Source organism: Cottoperca gobio, chromosome 15 (genome assembly GCF_900634415.1).
Source record: "Cottoperca gobio chromosome 15, fCotGob3.1, whole genome shotgun sequence".
Classification (NCBI taxonomy): Eukaryota; Metazoa; Chordata; class Actinopteri; order Perciformes; family Bovichtidae; genus Cottoperca; species Cottoperca gobio.
The window spans coordinates 11555411-11577102 of NC_041369.1; the positions used below are offsets into that span (position 1 = coordinate 11555411).

The 21692-nt window shown below is 37.9% G+C and overlaps 1 protein-coding gene across 1 annotated transcript in view; it reads left to right on the forward strand.

Annotated features, from left to right (window-relative positions):
- The first annotated feature begins 7792 nt into the window (after nt 1–7792).
- The window catches only part of lmbrd1 (LMBR1 domain containing 1), a 49248-nt gene continuing 35348 nt past the window's right edge, over nt 7793–21692 (forward strand). Inside the window, exons 1-3 of the mRNA XM_029449544.1 lie at nt 7793–7930; nt 12085–12261; nt 12824–12887. Of these exons, the coding sequence (XP_029305404.1) occupies nt 7865–7930; nt 12085–12261; nt 12824–12887 (307 nt within the window). The 5' untranslated portion in view covers nt 7793–7864. The remainder of the gene's footprint in view (nt 7931–12084; nt 12262–12823; nt 12888–21692) is intronic.

Genomic DNA, 21692 nt, shown 5'->3' on the forward strand with positions numbered 1-21692 from the left:
TGCGCTCTTAAAATAGTTTACAATAGTCAGTAAAGGGCGTTTAATGTCTGTGTTTTTAATGTGTTAAAGTCATAAGATAAATGACTGTCTCCTCATATTTAATATGTACAGATTAGTGCACGCAAACTATAGCTTTTAACAAAGTAATATCATTTAGAGACACTAATACTAACACAGCAAAAGTTCTTCCATCACAAACATAAAGTGGTATTTGGGAAGTGCATCATCTACTGCCTAACATCACGGTCAGTGCATCACCTAAACTTATGTGCCTTTGCTGTCACTAAATAGATAGAGTGTGTGTCGGTGCAAAACAGATAACAAATGCAACCCAGCAAGTGCTGCATCAAGGTAAATGTACCAAGCCCACCGAACTGGAGTGACATCTTACAAACTCCAAGGTCCACAAAGCTGTCAGGAGGCTCTAAAATACCCTGGAGATGATTGTTGTTTGAGAAATATTCTGTGAAAGTATTCATACAAGAAGACAGATGAAAAAAAAGTATCTATACAAAATAAGGGTAATAAATTGTAATTTCATGTAGGCTAAATGTTTAGCCTTGCATGGCATTCACTTGCACAGCGCCACAATTATGTTTATGAATGAGTCTAAAAGGTTTTTTCAATAAACATCGCACAAATTATTTATTGTCAATTGATATAGAATGATTGCATTAGTTGTTATTCAGGTAAGGTCTGGATCCCCGACTGTAGTTCATATTTGGCCTGACCAAACATTACAAACATTTCATTTGGGAGAGTGAGATCAAATTCTTTCTACTCACAGTATTGTGAAAAGTCATGTTGTTGCTTGGTCGCTGCTCTCTGGGAAAAGACAGAGTGTTTCTGTGTTGTGTGCCAAACCTGTGAAAAGAGGGTGATATTCTATCATTTGTAATAGCTTGAATTTTAGGGTTGTTGGCCTGCTAGTTCTATCCTTAAAATCCTCACTAAATCACATGCTGTCAAAAGTTTGGAGAGCATTTCTTTGGCAGTTCCAAAGAAAACAGTTCAGTGAGGTCTGTGGATTATCCAGAGTGGGACATTGTTGTCGAACAGATACATTGCTGTTGATTTTTCTCTTGTGGTGCTCAAATTAAATTCCATTTACCATTGCATTGAGATGGAGAAATATCAGCAGCTTCCAAAGATATCTTTGTCCAAAGTATCTTTTAAAAAGGTGTGTTAAGCGATGTTGGACAAGTAAGCAATTGTAGGCCATCTCTTTGACCTTTAATATTGTTTTATGCTCATCCCTCATTACTTTTTCACATTTTATAACACAAATTTAGTTTATCATAATCCAAAATCAAAAATATTTATTAAGAAATACTATACAAATGGCATTTCAGCTATAATACTAAAGTGAAAATAGGGATTACAGTACAAGGGAGATAGGGGGGAGTGGCGAGCAACAGATGTACCTGCTGTTTCTGACCCAAAGACATTACATTTACATGTTTGGCGCCCTCATGGCGTGACTTGAAAATATTCCGACACATAATGCCAGAAATTGCCCTTTTTTTTACCCCTGTGAGTTTCTGTGCACTTAAAGAATCTCATGTTTTATTCAGACAAAACAAAGTGCTTTTCTAACATATGGTTAGTCGCAGTTTGTGCCCTCTATTATTGTTTTCCATTTGAGAGTTTTGCATGTTGATATCATTTCAGTGACCAATTATTTTCCAAGCTAAAACTTCACATACCCCACTTACCCTTTGACAACACTTGCAAGAGATGTGAAGACATTCAAGGTTTTCTTCTATCCAGCTGGAAAAAGAAACACTTAAAAATGTAATTAATGCAATGCAAATGTTTGTGAAAACAAGTGAAGATGAAAGTTGGAAGTAATAGCTGGCTCACAGTGTAGCCTACAACACAAATTATCAATAGCATTTACCTGATAATGGTGGTGATTTGTCATACAAGATGAGCAAGGAAGTCACTTACTTGACCATCTTTGGCTATAAGAGCCACAATTTAAAATATGTTTTAAAAAAAATCACATCCCTCCTGTGAATGTCTTATACCTGCGTCATGTAACATATGACAACAATGCTTATGACTCACAGCCTTCCTTGGCTACTAGCTAATTTAGCAAGAAGCTACGAGTTAGCTAACGCAAGCTAACGCTAGCTAGCAGTGGACTCGTCTGTAACCATAACTAAAGGGAATTCTGACATCGCTATACAGTTTCTATTACCTTTATGACACAAGTCATAATTAGCTAGCTAAACACCTTTAGAATTAAAATTGCGTCTCCCATCAAACACACAGCAACAAACTATTGAAGCTACAGGTGATTTAAGCGCAACCATATCTCAAAATGAGGGGGGGGGGGGGCTACGCTCCATCAAACTTCCTTAACGGTATAAAGTAGTCTACATTCAACACGAAACGTAGATCTGTCGGCAGAAATCATGCTCATATCTAAACCCTAATCTTGCACGGACTTGACTTTTATAAAAATCATATTTTTGGACGCAAACTCACAAATCCACTAATTTATGCATTCTTAGATTCTTATAGTATCTTATTCTTATTGTCTGCCCTCTAGTGGCTGTTAGGATGCATACAATAACGTGCACTTAAATAATCAATATGTGCTGAACCAGGATCAATAAATAGCCTCCTTTCTGCATGATGTTCTATTTGGGTGCCACTGTGTCTCTGTATTCTCAGTATTTCAATCAATAAAGTCAATACTGTGGATACAGAGCATATTCTATGTAGGTGAGATCATCTATTGCACACTGTGAGGTTCTTAGCATTGTGCCATCTGCCTTCTCTTAATATCCAATAGCCACTTGCGTGAATAAAATATGTATATGTGTACAAATGTATTTGTTGCTTTTTTTTTGCTTGCCACTACTGGCAACACAGAACATTTTAGCCTTATTGTGAGTTGCTTTTTAGATGTTGTGAAAGTGGTGTTTTGATATATGGGACACATTCACAGTATATTGATCTGACTGGAACTGTTCTCAGTGATAGTATTCATGACCAGGACATAGCATCCAAACAAAACGACTCCTTGTTGATACAGTATAGCTGCAGGATGAAGCAGAGTTTCAACTCCTTGAGATTCAGTGTATCCTATATAATCTGTTTATGATTAAAATCAAAATGGAAATAATGCGATCAATTCACTAAGTCACATCACCGATCACTTCAAGATAACATGCTTTGCCGAAGCTGCATAAGAACCATCATATTTCAATGTGCTGTGACCAACATCATGCTTCAGCCTGTTAAACCTGTTGATTATAACATTGGTATGATAACTAAATATCTATTTAGTTATAAGAATATTCATTTATGTTTAATATATGCTTATGGTGTATCATTGTATCATTTGAAGGTGAACATAAAATATGTGGGGCTATTAACAAACAATGATAAACAGCTTTGATCATATCAAATGCCCCCTCTCACACACACATGCACACATTAGCTCATATACAAAAAGAAGTAATGTGAGCTTTAAACTCAACAACACTGAACAACAATTTACTGTTGAATTACTTTGTTCTGCTTCTCTTAATGCAGAGAAGTGAACGAAACTCACAATGTCCAGTATAACAAATACAGCACTCTCCTCTCTGGGTGTTTGTGTGCATTTGCGTTCTATAAGTGTGCTTCTGCAGGTGTGTAGCATCGTATTTGAACCTTATATGTACGTACCTCAGCAAACACTATTGTTTCGGGCAAGCAGTTGTTTGCCTTGAATACAAATACACTAATCGCTGTATCTTGATTCTTCATTACGCCAGTAAGTCCCTATTGTTGAATCAAAACACCTGTCCGCTTCCCCCTTTTATCATTTACCAAATTGACATATGGCAAAGCACTAGAGAAAGACAGCATACTGTGTTAATCTGTATGCAGACATAACGATTGATGTGTACCTTCCATGAACTCAGAGAAATCACAAAAGCCATTAAGGAGTCCCATTCATAATTTCTAAGAGTTCACCTGGGCAAAAAGAATAAAAGAAAAATAATTAAAAGGATACAATAACATGTCAGTTTGGCCTGCAGCTATACTTTAGGTCTGAGGAGTATTCTTGAAATATGATTATACAATTGACCCACCTTTTGAAATATAATGAAAGAAAATCATTCAGTGGCAACCTCATTGGGAAACTGGTTCTCTTTGATATCAACTCAAACAGTCAGTGGTTTGGAATACATTTTGAACATGAAGCCCAAGTGCAGGCATGAATCACCCAAAGTCAATTTGAGGTAACAGAAACGCGTTATTTAGGCTACAACATATTTGTTAAAACACTAAATCTCTTTTGGGAACTTTTTTAAACGGCTAATTAATTTGATTTATTATTTTACTTTTCTGATAGCCTTATCACAACAATGGCATTAGGACTACAACTAACTTTAATTTTCATTGGCACCTTTCTCAATTAATCGATTAATCATTTGATGTACTTTAAATCAGAATAATAGTGAAAAAATAATAAAATAAAAATAACCATCACAATTTAGAGCCCAGAGTGATGTAATCAAATGTTTAGCCTGACCAACAGTCCAAAACCCAAAGATATTCATTGAACTATAATGTGAGGCGAGAAAAAGCAGCACACATTTAGGAGGTCAATTATCAAATAAAGGTTTTCATTTTCTATCGGGCGATTAATCAGCTGGTCATTGCAGCTCTGAATGGCACCAACATCAAAAGTACAATGTTTGATCCTGAAGACATTGCTGTTTTGTGTCATTAGTAGGCTGCACTGTATTGCACCAACAGTATTTGTATGAACAATATCCTGCATTGAATGTGGTCGTTTTGTGCATTTCAATCTGCCGTCTGTACAAAAACACTGCCCGTGCTTTACAGTTCATTGCATTGTGGGTGTTCATTAGCAGCCTACTCTCACGCAATGTTGACATCATCTTTTACATACATTTACCTACAGTCTGATGGCCAACTTCACAACCTGCAAATGATACACACCCTAAGTTAATGTTGTAGTCAAGGTTAGAGTAAGGTGAGGCCACTGAACACAACTAAGATGATTGTTGAGGTTACAGTGCAGCTATAGTCACACAGCACGCTATATTAAAAATATGTATATATTCAGAAACTGACCCCATATCATCACATCACACGTCACATATCACATTGACAACAACATAAACCCACCCCACATTCAACCAAGACCCCTGCACTTCATCACTGTCTGTTTAAGTCACATGAGCTCCAGCTATTTTATCACCCAGTCAGTGGGAGGAGGTCACATTAAATGGTGACAGTGCATTTAAATTTTAAGAATTAAAGGACACATTTGATAGAAAAGCAAACGCTTTAGGGCTGCAGCTATTGGACACATTTGAGACTAGTTCTATTTCTTGGGCTTTTCAGCTGTGGTGAGAAAGCTGGTTTGGATGTCAGAACAAAAGAAGAGTGGATGAGAGGTGGATGTGATACTACAATGTTGCTGCGACAAAATGATTTACCTCGAGAGGAAACATGGAGTAGGGAACAAGGTTTTGTGATTTGCTCACTGCAGGAACCCCTGCAGCTGACTAGTATCATTATGAAATTAAAAGAACAAAGGCATATACACCAATCAAATGTAAGTTTATTCCCCAGATCCTTCCTTGAATGACAAAAATCTTGACAATTTCCTACCTTTTTCTCAGCAAGCCCTTTTGAATAGACTTAGGTATATGGTTTCCATTAGGGCACATTGCCAAGCTGCATAATGAAGGTATTTGCAGTTTTGAAAGGTTGCATGAATTAAGTTGACCTATACTTCCCCCGTGCAAGTGAATAATGGGTTGTGAATGAATTACATTAGTTTAATTATATATTTTAAAGTCAGTAGCATAAATGAAGTTTAGATATATGGTTATTGATTTTAGTGAGTTGAATTGGAAAGTGTCCCATAGTGACCGACTAATTAACTGGTGTTCTTCATTCCAATTAGTAACAGACTAATTTCCTCCAATACAATATAGAGAAGTATTACTTTCAGAAACTTTAGAGCCTCAATGTCACTGTCTACCCCTTGCAAAAGTAATTACTCAAGTAATAATTTCATTTTGTCTCAATAATTCGAGACATGGTGAAGCATGATTGAACACTCTTAGACTTTTGTAATTTAAAGGATAATGTACTTAATAAATGGAGTAGACTTCTCCTGACAGTACGTACTCAAAACTGTGAGAAGGGTGCTAGAATGAAAAGCCAGAAAATTCCTTATATTTAGATACCATGGGCTCTGCATGCAAGATGAATTGGACAAGAACTGAGAGAAATGGTGAATGTGCCTGGGTATATGGGTGGAACCTCTGCATGCTCAAAAAACCCAATCTGATTGTTACACTTCATATAGACTCTGGAAAAGTTTATATAATCCCATTGCTGCATAAATTTGGATCCCCTGCTGATTGAAGCTCAGACCTCAAAACAGTCATTTTTTTCTTTTAAAGTGTAGTGGTATTACTACAGATGCATTTTTATACTTGAAATAAATACATACAGTGGATTGTAGGATTTTCACGGATCGTCTAGTCATTGAGATGAAGAATATACAAGAAGAAAGACCATAACAAGTTTCGCAAGTAGCAGCGAGAATATCTGACAGTACAGATTTCTGTTATATTTTGAAACTCTTATTGAAAATTGGTTAGAATATGAAACAGAAATAGATATTGGTTTTACATATACTTGGTGGAAATTTAAGCAAATACGTCAGTTATACATACAGTTCAAAGTAATGTCAGTGCCTGAAAGAGCTGAAAAGTACTAACTAAAGAGAAGAGACAGAAAATAAATGCTAAACTGCAAGGAAAATGTAAATATTTAAGAGGCAAAGCCAAGAAAGAAAACTGAAGAAAAAAAAGTAAATTGTAAGAAAGCTGATCTATGCTCTTCATATGAGACACTCTTGTAGTGAGTCACAGCTCATATCCCCTGTACTTATATATGGAATAATTTGGCTTGTAAGCAATATACATTTTAGGAAAAATACACTATCATATAAGGGAATTATTTTCAGCACCACATACACTGGCTGTTGGCTGGTGTGGGCCACTGCGGTGGATAATTGATAGCAAGTATTACTCCTATAATTTACAGTGACCTACTTCTAGTTTTTCCTGGATATTTAAAACGGAATGAACCAGATGAGTTTGCTGGATGTACTGGATGAATGCTGAATGTCATCTTAAGTGCCCTGTGGCCACTGATCAGGCCATGTGACAAATGGATAGTCAAATTGTCCCAGAAGTGACCCTCAGGTGAGCCCAAGTGCCCGTGTAAATATTTTCACATAAAACATTTTATCAGCTTATAAGATATGATCCACTGCTTAAGGGGAATTCCTAACACTGTCAAATGATGTTGGTATGTTAATGCATTAGTAATACCAATCCAATTATAATATAGGCTATAATGAACATACAACATTGAATTTGAAATGTAAAACATGTTTCTGAACATACTTTTAGAGTTTTAAAAGTCAAACTTTAACTTGTAAAATATATTTTTACTGGTGGTATTGCTACTTTTACTTTACTTTTACCTCACTGATGGTATTTAATAAAACTGCAACTTCGAAGAGAGCTTACACTGAATGTCTTGTTAATTTGGCTTTATGCAAAAGGAACTACATTGTATTGTTGGTATCTACTGCTTCTGGCAATTAAAGAGGTCGGCTCCACTGTATTGCCATCCTGTCCCACCAGCAGTGAAGCTGTTCAATTCCACTACAACTACTGTAATAATCATCAACACACACATCGAGATATCAACAGACTTTCTGCAGAGACGTCACGGCCGATGCACTCCACTGTGGTGACGTCAGTGGGGGCACGTGGGTTTGTTATTGCAGGAAGTGAAGATGGCGGCTCAGTCGTTTGTCTCCGAGTCTATGCTCGGATGGTCTATTTTCACCTTTATACTTATGGTAAGCACATTTGAAGTTGTGTAGTGGTTTCATTAAGTAGTGGCGCGTTATACGATTACTTTGGAGATGTTTTAGCAGGTGCAGTTAAGGTGTTACGGCACGACATGGCTACGGTGTATCAACGTCAATATTGTGTTGGGGTTGGTTTTAGCTAACATTAGCCATGACACACTTAGTAGTTAGCATGCAGACTGTTGTTTTGTAGGCAGAGCTGTGTGTCGTCTTTAATATGTTTATATTGCATATTAAAAGCTGTGGCAGTAAAAAACACCACTACGTTGATAATAGGAGGCGAGTATTTTCTATTATACAGAACATTAACATCTCAGGTTATATTTTTCTCTGTTACAGCATCCAACTGTGCTATGGCGTAGTTAGGTTTCACCACAAGGTTTTAAAATGCGCAGAGCAAACGTGAAGGCCTCCTGAATAAACAATGTAATGCTGCTGAAAAAGCATAAAAAGGCTGCTCTCACCACATATAATGTAAACACACATAACCTTTCCGTTTAGGTGAGTCATACTTTTTGACCTATTCAGAGACTGACTTCAATGATAACGTTACTTAACTGAATTTCTTGAAGTTGGTCAACTAATCTGTTGCCCAATTTAGCACCTATTATCGCAGCTGTCACTCAGTCACATGGCTAAATCTGAAGACGTCCAGAAGAATGCCTGGATGCCACAACATTGCTTTGCTTCACCACCCACCACAAACAGCCCTATTTGAACACAACTTTCAATGGATCTTATTTGGATGCAAAGCCAGAGTCATTACCTGGCAAAACAAGCAGCCAGAGGCTTAAGGCTGCAGGATTTTAATTGATCCTGTCTGTGTATGGCAGGCCCTGATCTAAAGGGACTAGTTTTAGCAGTGTCCTCACTTCTTACAGCTTGTGTGCCTTGAATATGACCTTGTCATTTTGGAAACCCTTATTTGCTTGTCTGTCTAATGAGTTTCCTGCCTGTAACAATGGCAACCCCTCTCTTTCTCTCTCTTTTTTTTGTGCCTTTTACACATTAAAAAGCAACAGAATACATTCATGAAGCAAATTCATAAAGAAAAGCTGTAGTACATAATTGTCTATTAATTATGCTTTGTATGAAAAGTAAACTTTGTGTTATTTCCTGTCAGTCCTTAACAATGTTCGAGAGTCATGCTGACAGGATAAAGGGGTTTGACATAATCAGATTATCTGTTCCCTAGCACCTGCAGTCAGACTATTCTCAGTTTATAATTCCCTACTTGTTGTGTTAACACTTTGGTTTGAGTATTTATTTTTGGCAATCAGCGATACACACTGAAGCTTTCCAAAAGAGTTTCCAAACAGTCTTGAGCAGGCATAGGAGGACACAATATTGTGAACATAGTATGATGAAGTTCAATAGACCCAAGTGCAGGCATGAATCAAAATCACCCAAACACAATGAGGTAACAACAACGTGTTAAACATGTTTGTTAAAACACTAAGGGGCGGTTTCACAGACAGATGTTAAGCCTAGTCCCAGACTAAAATGCCTGTTTAAGCTGTTCTAACTCTTAAGCGACCTGCACAGACTCATTTTAAAATAGTCCTAGATTTACCTTGTTCTGGATTAAATTAAGATGGTTGCAAGGGGGAGGATTAGGTTAAGAGGCAGGTTTAACCTCTGCTTAAATCCAACTGTTTGTTTGTGAGGCAGCATGGATTACTTGGAATACCTAAATGAAGATGAACATGCACAGCAGAGGCCAGCCGGACGAATACTTGTTGATAGGAGTAATCCATTAAATTACTATGATGAAATAACTTTTCGAGACCGCTTTAGAATGTACAAAGAAAATGCATTGCAAATAATATATTTGCTTGAGTCTATCCCATAGAATAGTTCACAAAGTCTGCAAAGCCATTTGCGAATTGAGGAGTATTTATATAAAGTTCACTGATGCTGCAGCCCAAGCCAATTCTATGAATATGGCCACTTCCCAGGAGTGATTGGCTGCATAGATGGATGTCATGTTCCCATCAAGTGTCCATCAACTCCTGATGCTGAGGAGTACAGGAACTGTAATATCTGGTCTTCCATCAATGTCCAGGGTGTATGCAATCCTAATTTAGAGTTGCTCATGAAATTCTCTGGCTAACTTTTCATGCACGGTCATCTTTGATGTTCTCTGATGAAAGGTGGTGGCATCATCTTCTCTCAGAGATGCTACAGCAGATGTGGATGGCACACACTCACTGTGCCCTGGCTCTTCCAGCCTGTTCAGATTCCTTTCTTCTGGGAAAATAACACCATTAGAAACACAAATATAACCATCTGATCCACAGTCATACTTGTATAATACCAAATACCTATGTAAATGTATGTACAGTGTGTGTGCGTGCCACTGTGCTTCACAGATCAGCAACATGAACGCTTTTGAAAAAGATAGACTGACAGGGGACTATAATTACCTGACAACATAACTAATTAACTTTCTGTGGTGTATTTACCATTAGTGCTCAAGTCTTCATGTGAACTTTCTACATGGTCATCGTCTGGTACACCACCCGGAGGTCGCTGGTGCTCTATAATTCCAGACAGCAAGTCACTGATTTCATCGGTTTTGTTTGTTTCTGGTCCTCCAGCAGTCTTAAATCGCTCTCAAGCTTTTTAAAGCCAGTTTAAGGTTCTTCCACAGAGTCTATAAAGGCAGATATAATTCTACATGTGATTTTGGAAAATATAAATCAACCACTCTCTGTAGCAGTATTATGGTTTTTACTCTCTATAGTTGGACACAATTTGCTTTAGTAGCGTTTTTTTATATTCACTAAAGTTTTTGGCACGTATTCTTTTTGCATCTGCCATACCTCTATCCCTAGATCCACATCAGAATTGGTGTTTTTAAATCCATTCTGGGTTTTTATGAGCACCATTACACCAATAGCATGTGCTCAAACTTAACCTAATGAGGCTTAACCCAGGTGTTCTCCTTTAGTCTTGCTTACCTTACTCCAAGACTCTATAGTCTGCGACTAACTAAGCCAAACTTAAGTCACCTTTATGCTAGAGACTTAAATGTTTTAGATTAACTAGTCCATATTAAGGCCTATTCATGGCTTAAATATCTGTCTGTGAAACCGCCCCGGCTTTTTTTTAACAGGTAATTAATTTGATTTATTCTTTTTACTTTTCCGATAGGCTTATCACAGCAATGGCATTAGGACTACAACTAACTTTAAATTTCCTGGTCACTCAATCTGTTGATTTTTTCCTCAATTCATCGATTAATCATTTGGTGTATGAATCAGAATAATAGTGAAAAATAACCATCACAATTTAGAGCCCAGAGTGATGTAATCAAATGTTTAGCCTAACCAACAGTCCAAAACCCAAAGATATTCATTGAACTATAATGTGAGACGAGAAAAAGCAGCACACATTTAGGAAGTCAATTATCAAATAAAGGTTTTCATTTTCTATCGGGCGATAAATCAGCTGGTCATTGCAGCTCTGAATGGCACCAACATCAAAAGTACAATGTTTGATCCTGAAGACATTGCTGTTTTGTGTCATTAGTAGGCTGCACTGTATTGCACCAACGGTCTTTGTATGAACAATATCCTGCATTGAATGTGGTCGTTTTATGCATTTCAATCTGCCGTCTGTACAAAAACACTGCCCGTGCTTTACAGTTCATTGCATTGTGGGTGTTCATTAGCAGCCTACTCTCACGCAATGTTGACATCATCTTTTACATACATTTACCTACAGTCTGATGGCCAACTTCACAACCTGCAAATGATACACACCCTAAGTTAATGTTGTAGTCAAGGTTAGAGTAAGGTGAGGCCACTGAACACAACTAAGATGTGACAAAAAACACTTGTGTGAACACAGTATGATGAAGTTCAATAGACGTATAGCACTGCAACTGATCAATGTAAATTACACACAGGTCAAACTTGTTGCAGGGTATTATATTGGATTGTATCATAGTTTACAGTTGTTTCAAACTCTTTGTTCATCCTCTCATTAATGTATATATTCCTTTATATTCTGAGTTAACATGCAGGGTCAAAAATTAAATAGAATTTTTCCCAGCATATTCATCATTTTTTATTGTTCCTCATAATTGTATCACTCTCCACTTGATATATCTTATACATGTTTTTGTCCTTGTTTAGATAATCCTGACGTTCTGTTGGTTCTACATTCGGAAATTTCAAAGTCGTCAGGAGAGTGAAGTTGTTTCCACTATCACTGCAATATGTGCACTGGCCATTGCTTTGATAACCTCTGCACTTCTACCAGTGGATATCTTCCTTGTTTCCTTCATGAAGTATCCCAACGGTACCTATAAGGTTAGTATCTGTTTTTCTAACAGTGCAAGTAAAATCAATTTTAGAAATACTAACAAGTTTTCCTGAGGCAGCTTTTAACTTTGCTTTGTAATTTTCTTTGAATTAAATAAAGTGGAACTTATTTTAGTCCAATCTAAAAGCTGAATGCATTCCTTGGCTCATAAAATTTGTGCGGTTCTCGAGAAAGAATAGCTTCTGATTGGAAAAGGCCATTTGAGCATGTCTGAGAATAGTGAGAATCAGGACACTGCAGAATCTCACTGCTTTTCACTGTTTCTTTTCTCCATTTCGGCAAATTAATTCTTAAATGCAAGAAAAACAAATTCCACACCTGTGCTATGTATGAATACAAATAGATTCAGACAAAGATGACAGCTTTGAGTTATTCCACCACTATCAGTTTTGTGATGCACTGTATTTTATACTCATTATTGTTCTTTTCTTTTCTTTTCTTTTTTAAAATGTGCTTTGATCTAATTGATGCCTGTTCTCTTCTGTTAATCACTTTACTGTCCAACTTAATTTTAATTTTGCCCGTGGACTTTCCTTTGGTAACATCCAGGAATGGGCAGCAAACAATGAGACGAGAGGGCAAATAGAAGACACTGTGCTGTATGGATATTACAGTAAGTGCATTCTCTTAACACCTGTCTGTGTGTGCACATACAAATACAAGTAAAGATTATTTGTGGACAAAATTTTAACTAAAGAGGGTTATTTACTGCAGAATTTAGAAGAAATTAATCGATCATTCTCTGAATTGGCTCTTTTTTGTTCAGCTGTTTTGCGAATCAATGATTTATAAGTGTGCTTCGTTATTCCCCCCAATGACGGTAGTGCCAGTTCGATTTTTACAACTCCTTGTGCCTGACTCACCCACACAGCATCTTAGTGGGTTACTGGTCTAACTTTGGGTTCCACACGGGCTCATTGTTTCCCACAATGGCGGCTCATTATCACACCGGGTGTCTCTATAGTAACTTGGGTTTTATCTCACCTGATCACCTGATCTCACCTGCTCTGGAGCAGTTTCGCTCAGGCTATCACTTTAAAATATATTAAAAGGCCATACAGTAGCTCGCTGATCCCAGAGCATCCATCATAGACTAAAACATAGCTTTCAAAGGAACTAATAATACAATGTCATAGGCAGTACAGTTCAAATAATAGATAGTAAAAAGCCCTTTTCTCTGGGCAATGTTAAGGGTCTGTCTGGTAAGTATGTTTTCCATGATGATGCGATACATCAGAGATATCAAACATATACAGTGTTTCCTGGCTAAATGCCCACTAAGACCATTGAAATGAATGGAATATGTCAAATAGCAGGCAGGTTACATTAGTCAACTAAAGCTGACAATAATAAATTACATTTACTTGCATAAGTATGCTGAAATAGATATCTATACATATCTATCTATCTATCTATCTGTGTGTGTGTGTGTGTGTGTGTGTGTGTGTGTGTGTGTGTGTGTGTGTGTGTGTGTGTGTGTGTGTGTGTGTGTGTGTGTGTGTGTAAAAAAAGGAGTATGAAATCCATACCCCCTCAGTTGTATTTTTTGCCCACTCTGTTTAAGCTTTATAGACAGGACAGCGCTGTTTGTTGTGTGTACGGGCTGTAGGTGTGTGTGCTGGTGTGTGTGTAGATGCAGCGGAGATCGATAGTCAGACAGAACATGTCACTTATTTCAGGTTGTTTTCCCCTGCTTGCTTTTTATGGTTGTAAAGAGAACTGTCGGCCCTTATTCCATTTCCCCGATGTAGCAATCCACACACAGAAGGTGAGGGAAATTAAAAATATATTTAGTCTCTGATAGTTCTGCGTTCTTATGTGACTGCTCTGATTAATAAATGTATTGTTTGATTTTGAAACCGCTTGCTTATTTTGTTGGTATTTAGTATTTCTGAGGCTAGTCCGTGGTTTAATCAATTTATTTTATTTTATGAAAAATATGTCCCCGCAGTTTTTATCAGCCCCCTTCATCTGTCACTTCATCCTGGTGCCTGGCCTGCATCTGTAGCTACATTCTTGTCACATAAAAGTAAATATATAAGTGGTCATAAATACTATTATGCTCATCTGACAGAGATCATAAACAACAGTGGTATAACAAAACAATGGACATATGATGCAGCTGTGCCTCACGTCGTATTTAATTGACGTCGTATTTAATTTCTTTGAAATGACGGCTCCGAGGAAAGGGTTTCTCGTTTTAATTCAATACCTGTGGCCTCGACTCCTCTTTCCTCGAGTCTCTTCCTCGCCTCCTCCGCTCGCATCTCCCGTGGGCAGGACTAAGACGCGAGGCGAGGAGTCAAGGAGGCGAGGAGTCAAGGATGTCCAAACTGGGATTTGAGAAAAGCACAGGTATAATTGATAACCTTAACGTTGTGTCAGTTGCATTGAGTGTCCCAGTAAGCTAGTCCAGTGAACCAACATGCACATTTTGCCTGAGTGGAATGCAGCTATCATTAATGTTATTAAATACACCTGTGCTTTTACTTACATGTCAAAATGTCTGCTATGAAAAAGGCCTGACACTTTGTCTTTGGCTTGTGGCAAACTGAGTTGTAATATTAGTAGGTTTGTAGAGCGTGCAGTCAGGCATCTTGGACTTAACCTGCCTGATTCTCTTGCCATGAGAGAGCGGGCAGGTCCAGCCCCCATGGATCTCTCCATAAGTCTAGTATTTGAGCACGGTTGCAATTCATGGAGACAGATACTATCAAGACCATTTGGCTGATGCATTCCTAACTGAAAGCTATTAGTGCCATTGCAATTTCTTCATGATTGTCATATTTAAGGATGACATGAGTTTGTTGTCTTTGACGATAGCAAATTCAGTCATGCCAAAGACACTAGATCACACGTTCTCTAACAGATGCTGGCTTAAAGTGCCTGTCAGCAACACTGTTATGTACCGTCTGTTCAGAAATGCCAAATGCAAAGAAGACAAGCTGTCTCCTTGCCCAGACAGCCCAATCAAAGAATCAACTTCCACGGGTATAATGACATCTGAAATTGGCTTTCAAAGACCATGAACACGGCACGTGAATCCAGCATTGGCCCTTTATATATTGCCCTATGGACACACAATAATGATTTTAATACTTAAGATTGATTTTCTCTGCTATCTAACATCCCCTTTAAACGTAACTATGCTTTTATAGAGGCTTAAAATATTATAATTCTGTAGGTTTAGTGTTGAATGCAGCGTCTCGTTCTGCCAGTAATTTAATGTATTTAATGGGCCAAACTGCCTGGAAAGTGCGGTCATGGTGCACCAGTTACACTCAAAAAGTTTGTCACACATCAAAGGAAAAGGTCAAATAGTTGGTTTTAGTAAAGGAGTCTTATTCCGCTTTGATTCTATATAGTGTGTTAATACAATACATTCCAAAGAGTGTTTGTTCAGTTCCATTCACAGAAGAAAATGAAATATCATTTGTTTTTTTCATAAACATTTTTTGTATCCAGCTAAAACAATCTTAGTCATACCAAGAGTGTGCATTCTAGGAGCTGGGAGAGGGATAAGAGAGAGGCTTGAAAGAGTTTGCTTCTTGCCTCAAGCATGTATCCATGTGATTATAGCTCTGGGAATGTGTGGTGCAGAATGATCTGCTTGCAAATTTGTTGTGGTCTTGTGACCTTTGGCTGTTGATGAGTAAGGTTGAGTGCTTGTAAAACCTGCCTAAAATATAAAGAAATCAGAGACTTGCCGATTTGAATGATATTGAGTAAAAGTTCCTCAAAGCATATTTTTGGAATAAAGTTCTAGTGCATTTAAAATATTTGAAAAGTCAGATCTTCGCAGATCGGCTACTGATAGTTAAAGTAAAAAACCTACTTTTACTTAAAACACTAAATGGGATGTATGATGATTTTCTATGTGACTAAACATCTCTGCCGTGAATGGATGTTTGTGAAGATGACATTTTAGGAGGACCGTGTGCTGAGTCTGAGCAAAGTCACACTTTCCTGAAGCTTCAGTTATAGGCTAAAAATAAAAAATGAGATAAATCCAATTTTGGCTACATAGTCTATTTCACTATCCTGTTGTTGATGTTTAAGTAGAACCAGGGACTCTTTCCTCTCTTCTTTTGAGTGGCATTGCTTTTTTATTTGCCAGTAGGTGGAGACCAAGCTCCATGTGTGTTGTGTGCACAGCGTCCTTACAAATCTAACCTTTTAAAGTGGAATATATCTTAAGGACATACTTGACAGCCCTGTCCATTTGACTTTTCACATATGGAATAATTCTAGGTTTGATTCCCATTCGTATTTCCTGCACTTTTCAAGGTGATTGACTTGCATTCAGTGGTGATCACAGTTTGAAAGCATGTGTATGTCCAGTGATTAAAAAAATCACTGCAGCATTATTTACTCAATACATAGCATCTGGTGATGTCAGATGTTGGTTCAGAAATATGTACATTTCTCTTGACACTGTGAACATCTCTTTAGCAGATTTCTGCTGTATAATTACCCTGTAGAGACATCTTTAATGGGATAAAATGTAACACGATTCCTTTGTTTTGTCTAATGGATTTGTCACTTTTGAAACAGGTTTATATTCTTGATTTCTTTTTTAATTAAGAATTCACACAAGAATTATACAGAATGAGTGGGAGTGGATGACATTGTGATATGTGTAGGTTATTTGTGCACCGTTTTGTTCATTAAACTGCATGTGTGGTTATTTTAAAGCAGTGTGAACTCTCACAGTTGCTCTGCCTGCGTTTCTTATGATGACGTACACATCAACAGTGACATCATATGTAGGTCAAGTAAATACATTGCAGTTATGTTACATCGTAGACGGGTACAAGCATGCATTTATGAGTTCCTTGCATGAGGACTGAGTATCTGAGTAGCAGTGAGGAAGATGTCATCAATAATAATCATATCAAAAAGCAACTGTAATGACAAAAGAAAGTAAGTCGAAGTGGTATGTTACTTATTTTCTGCAGAGAATAAACACTGCACTTGTTTAAAATTCTACACAGTGAAATATTAGATAAAATGTACCTTCAGCCTGTAACTGAAACACCCACTTCCTTTTAGAGCCCAAATAGCTTTTTGTGATCTTTGATGAACCCTAAGTTTGAAAGCCTAGCCTTTCAATCTCCAGCCTCTGTCCATTTATACATTTCCTTGGACTGCTCGGTACTTCAAAGCAGTGGTGCATAAGACCCTTAAGCAACAGGGCAAAATACCCCTGGGACCTTTAAATAAATCATTGGCTTTCTCACTGCCTTTTTAATGCCATTTGTAGAGGAGAAGTTGGAGAAGAAGCAATCCTCTTGTACTTTTTTGTCTGTGATTCTTGTCCACCTACATGTGCTGACTGAGTTTTAGAGGAAAGTGGTAGCCTAGTGCTTCTTTTAAGGTTTTTCTTTTATTTTTTTAAACATTGACAAATTGCAGTTTTATTTTGGAGGGCAGCTCTGTGTGATTCAGAGGGGCCTTCAACGATAAGAACATTGTTCAGTGTGCATGAGAAACAATAGGCACCTTTCTTGCCACTGTGTGCAAAAAAACACAACCCATAGTTCTTCACTTCTACATGTGTCTAACTAGAAATATTCAAACAGGGATTCAGACATTTAGATCATTGACAAAAGGTGAAGCCTGTAGTAACCTCTTATAAGCGTCTATTGTATTTATTGAACACAATAAATGCTGAATTGTTGAGGCTGCTGCTGAGACTAATTAATTCAATGACGATCACTTCAATTTGGTTATTACAAGCACGGATGTAAATTGTGATGTTCAATGCTGAGAGATCTATGCACATGCTACACAAACCTGTCCTTTACTTACAAGTTGAATCTTCCAATACCTCTTTTACTTTGATATTAGGGTATTCATATCATTTTGTGTTGTAATATATCTTCTTCCAGATCGTCTAGATGTATTCTGTGAACGGTCCTTCTAGGAACGTTGGTTGTGCTCAATGGAGCTATATAAATCATGTTTAGCCCACACAGGTCTTCTGGCTCAGAAACCATTTGATAATGTGGTGCATAAATGTGTATAAATGTCTGGATACATTTTTCCATAGCTGTTCACTATTCATGTCCTTCAAGGCTACTGAAATTGATGGTCTATACTTCCTGCAACAATGCACAAGGAGCCCCGTGGAGTCCATTTGGCATATGATGACTTCTTTTCAACCAAAAAAAATATGCCATTGAGCTATGAAGTGAAGCAAAATGGCATATATTTAACCGGATGTTTCATGTTGTGACAGTCCATTGTCAAGCAGATGGCAACCAGAGAGATTGTACATGCAGAAGCAGCATCTGCAACACAATCAGTTCCCAGAGAGTCCGTTTGAAGTTTGGTTTTACAGCTTGCTGCCATCTTGTCAGTTTGGAGTCAATAAATCTGAATTTGGGTGAAAGTGTGGTGGAAGTTGGGTGGGGGAAAGGTTGGCCAAGCAAGTGACAGTCAAAATGACTGAGTGTGATAGCCCGAGAGACAATGTACTGTAAGAAGTTCTTTAAGATTTGAGATATGATATTGGATATTCAGGGTGTCTTCAAAGTTATAATAGTTCTCCTAGTTAATGTTAAGAATCAGAACCTTACAGACATGTTTCCAAAGTCTGTTGGCCGGATAAAGAAAGCTTCCTGTCTTCTTCTTTGGATAGTGTTGAGCTGTCTCAATAATTGTGTTATTACTGTTATACAGGACCTTTTCATGACAGAGGTGACACACTTCTTTTCATCTTTCAAATTGTTTCAAACTATTTTAATTTGATAATTCAAAATAATAATAATTTAACCCACATGTGCATATTCGTACATGCACATGGGAAACAATGGACGTGAACGTGTGCAAGTGTTATTTCTTGCCATACTCGTTCATGGCTGTTATTGTAAACATAGTTAAAAACAGCAATTACACATAAATATATAGACCATACGATATTCTGGAGTCAATTTTTGAATTGTTACATTGAGAAATCCCCAATGCGTCTTTATCATACCTCTCTTTGACCTTTAACCTTAAGTGGCTTGAAGAATGAGCCTTAATGCACCATCTGCATATCAAGTTCTTTTGTCTTGTATGTTAGCAAACATGTGTGAGCGACACAGGCAACAAATTGGAGTCCTTCCTGCTGCCCGTCAAATTGAACTCTAATAGTTACTAGTGTCTTATCACAGGTTTGACCCCCCCAAAAATGGAGCCTTGCCTGCTGTTTACTGGAAATGAGAGTGCAAGCTCAGAGTGTCATACCTTTCAGCGTGTCTGCACAGACAGATATTTTCGTCCGTCTCTGGAGTCGTTTGTCAGAGACGGTGTTTCTGTGAGAAATCTCCCCTGGCATTTAATTTTCACTTAAAATGTAATACATGTTGCCTGTCTGCAAGTGGCAAGAGTCCAGGTGCTAAGGCCCCTGTGGAGAGCCACGGCAAGTTGAGAACAAGGCTCTAATGTTTCTCATTAAGAGGTAAACTACCAGTACTGCTCGGAGTGATAGTTTGTAATAGTTATAAATGTTGTAAATTGCCACGAATGATTATTAAAATATAATTAGGTATTGCTTGTGTTGATGTCCTCACATTGTTCCCCCAGACGGCTCCATTGGTAGATGAAGGCTTTTATTGCCGCCTCTGCCACTAATTTTTCAAAATATGTTTCTTTTATTTTCCTGCTTCCCTTATGAGTAAATATGAGTATGAACACAAAAAGTAGGGGCTAAGAAATGACATTTAATTATTTAGTCCTCTACTCTCTGTCTCTGTCTAAATGTGCTAAACTCGTATCTCTGGTCAGGCCTTCTCCCAGTAGAAGATCTGCTTAGAGAGTAATGGATGATACATGGTAATGCAGTGTGACCTATTCTCTCAGTAAGTTAATATTCATGGTGTTATGATTAATTTTACCCATTGCTTTAACCCACAAGCATATGCCAGCGGCTGCATACTGTGCATGGCTTGCATTTATTGGCTGCTGGCACCATCCTAAACTCAGTTTGTCTGGCTGTAAATGAGTGTAAATGGATACGTTAGTGGAGCAATGAACATGTGTTTATTGGAAGTAATGCCCTGTCACAAACACAGCTGGCAAAAAGCAAGCCACTATAACAGTGATATTCATTTGTCTGTAGCACAGAGAGCATTTTGTGAAATCTAGTCCATTTCACAGGGAAGCATGTTTGCTCGAGGCCATGCTTTCGTGACTGATATGGAACAGTTGCTTTCCGCATGTACATTGAAGTTGAAGTGTGGCGTCTGACGTTATAGATAATTAATGGCTTCAAGGAGCAAGCTTTTCATTTAAATTTGTTATATTATGCTATAATGGCACTGCTAGTTGTTTTTGTTTGCCTGAATCTTTTAACCATTTTTGGTTTAGGCTCATTTTGTTTGATTTTGATGACTTTAAACAGAGGCCTCATACATTAGAACCCACTGCTGTCAAAGCTCTATTTAACAGGTGGGAAAAAGGTGAAATTGATGCAGTTGCTGTAAGTAAGCTGTTTGTCATCCTCCACATGTTTTAGTTGGCGTCACAATGTGACTTGTGCTAATGATCCACATTATCACCTCAAAGAGGCATTGGGTTTTGCCAACCGTGTTGCTGAGTGAGCACATCTATATGACATGCTTTTCTTTGAGTTTATTTTGGGGTTGTCTGGGCTGTCTTCACCGACAACCATTTGCTGCAGAGAGAAAAGCCCCCAGCTCGAAATAGCATCTCTTTATTTAAGTGTTTTTGCCTCACCTCCGCTCTATGAATTCCTAATGCATTTGAATGTTGGTCTATGTACAGGAAGAACAAACAAACAAAAAAGATCAGAGAATAGTGAGTTCTTTCATCAAGGACAGGTTTATTGCATCCACTGTGTCCATTCATACAGAAGGTCTAGAGAATAAAAACCTTTTCTGATGCACAGGATCTTTTCCTACTGCAGTGGTCAACATTTATATGAAACTGCAGGATACTGTACACCATAGGTCTTCAACAGGAGGTCTGCAGGGGGGGGTCGCAAAATTGTTTGTAGATAAAGCAATTATTACAATTGTACGACCTACAGTCAGAGACAGAGTGGAGGAAAGGAGAGGGGTGAACTAAAATAAATTTCCGCCACGCACCCCCCCCCGTCCCCTGGTGTACACTGTATCTCTTGTTGGATGCCAATATTGAATCACATTAGAGCATCTTATAAAGGGATGCAATACGTTTTCTTAACGAAACCCAATCAGTAACTTTTAAATGAATACATTTAAAGCTCTGCAAGGTGGGCCGTGACTGCTTAATGGACCTCTCATGAAATAACATCATTTTCCAAACATGTCATCTGCTGCTGGGCCTAAACGTGTCCTGCACATTTCCTCTGATGGAAGCTTCCCCCAAGCTTTCTTTGGAAACATTTCTTTAAAACACTAAAATTGCTTCAAAAACCCACGAGCATGCT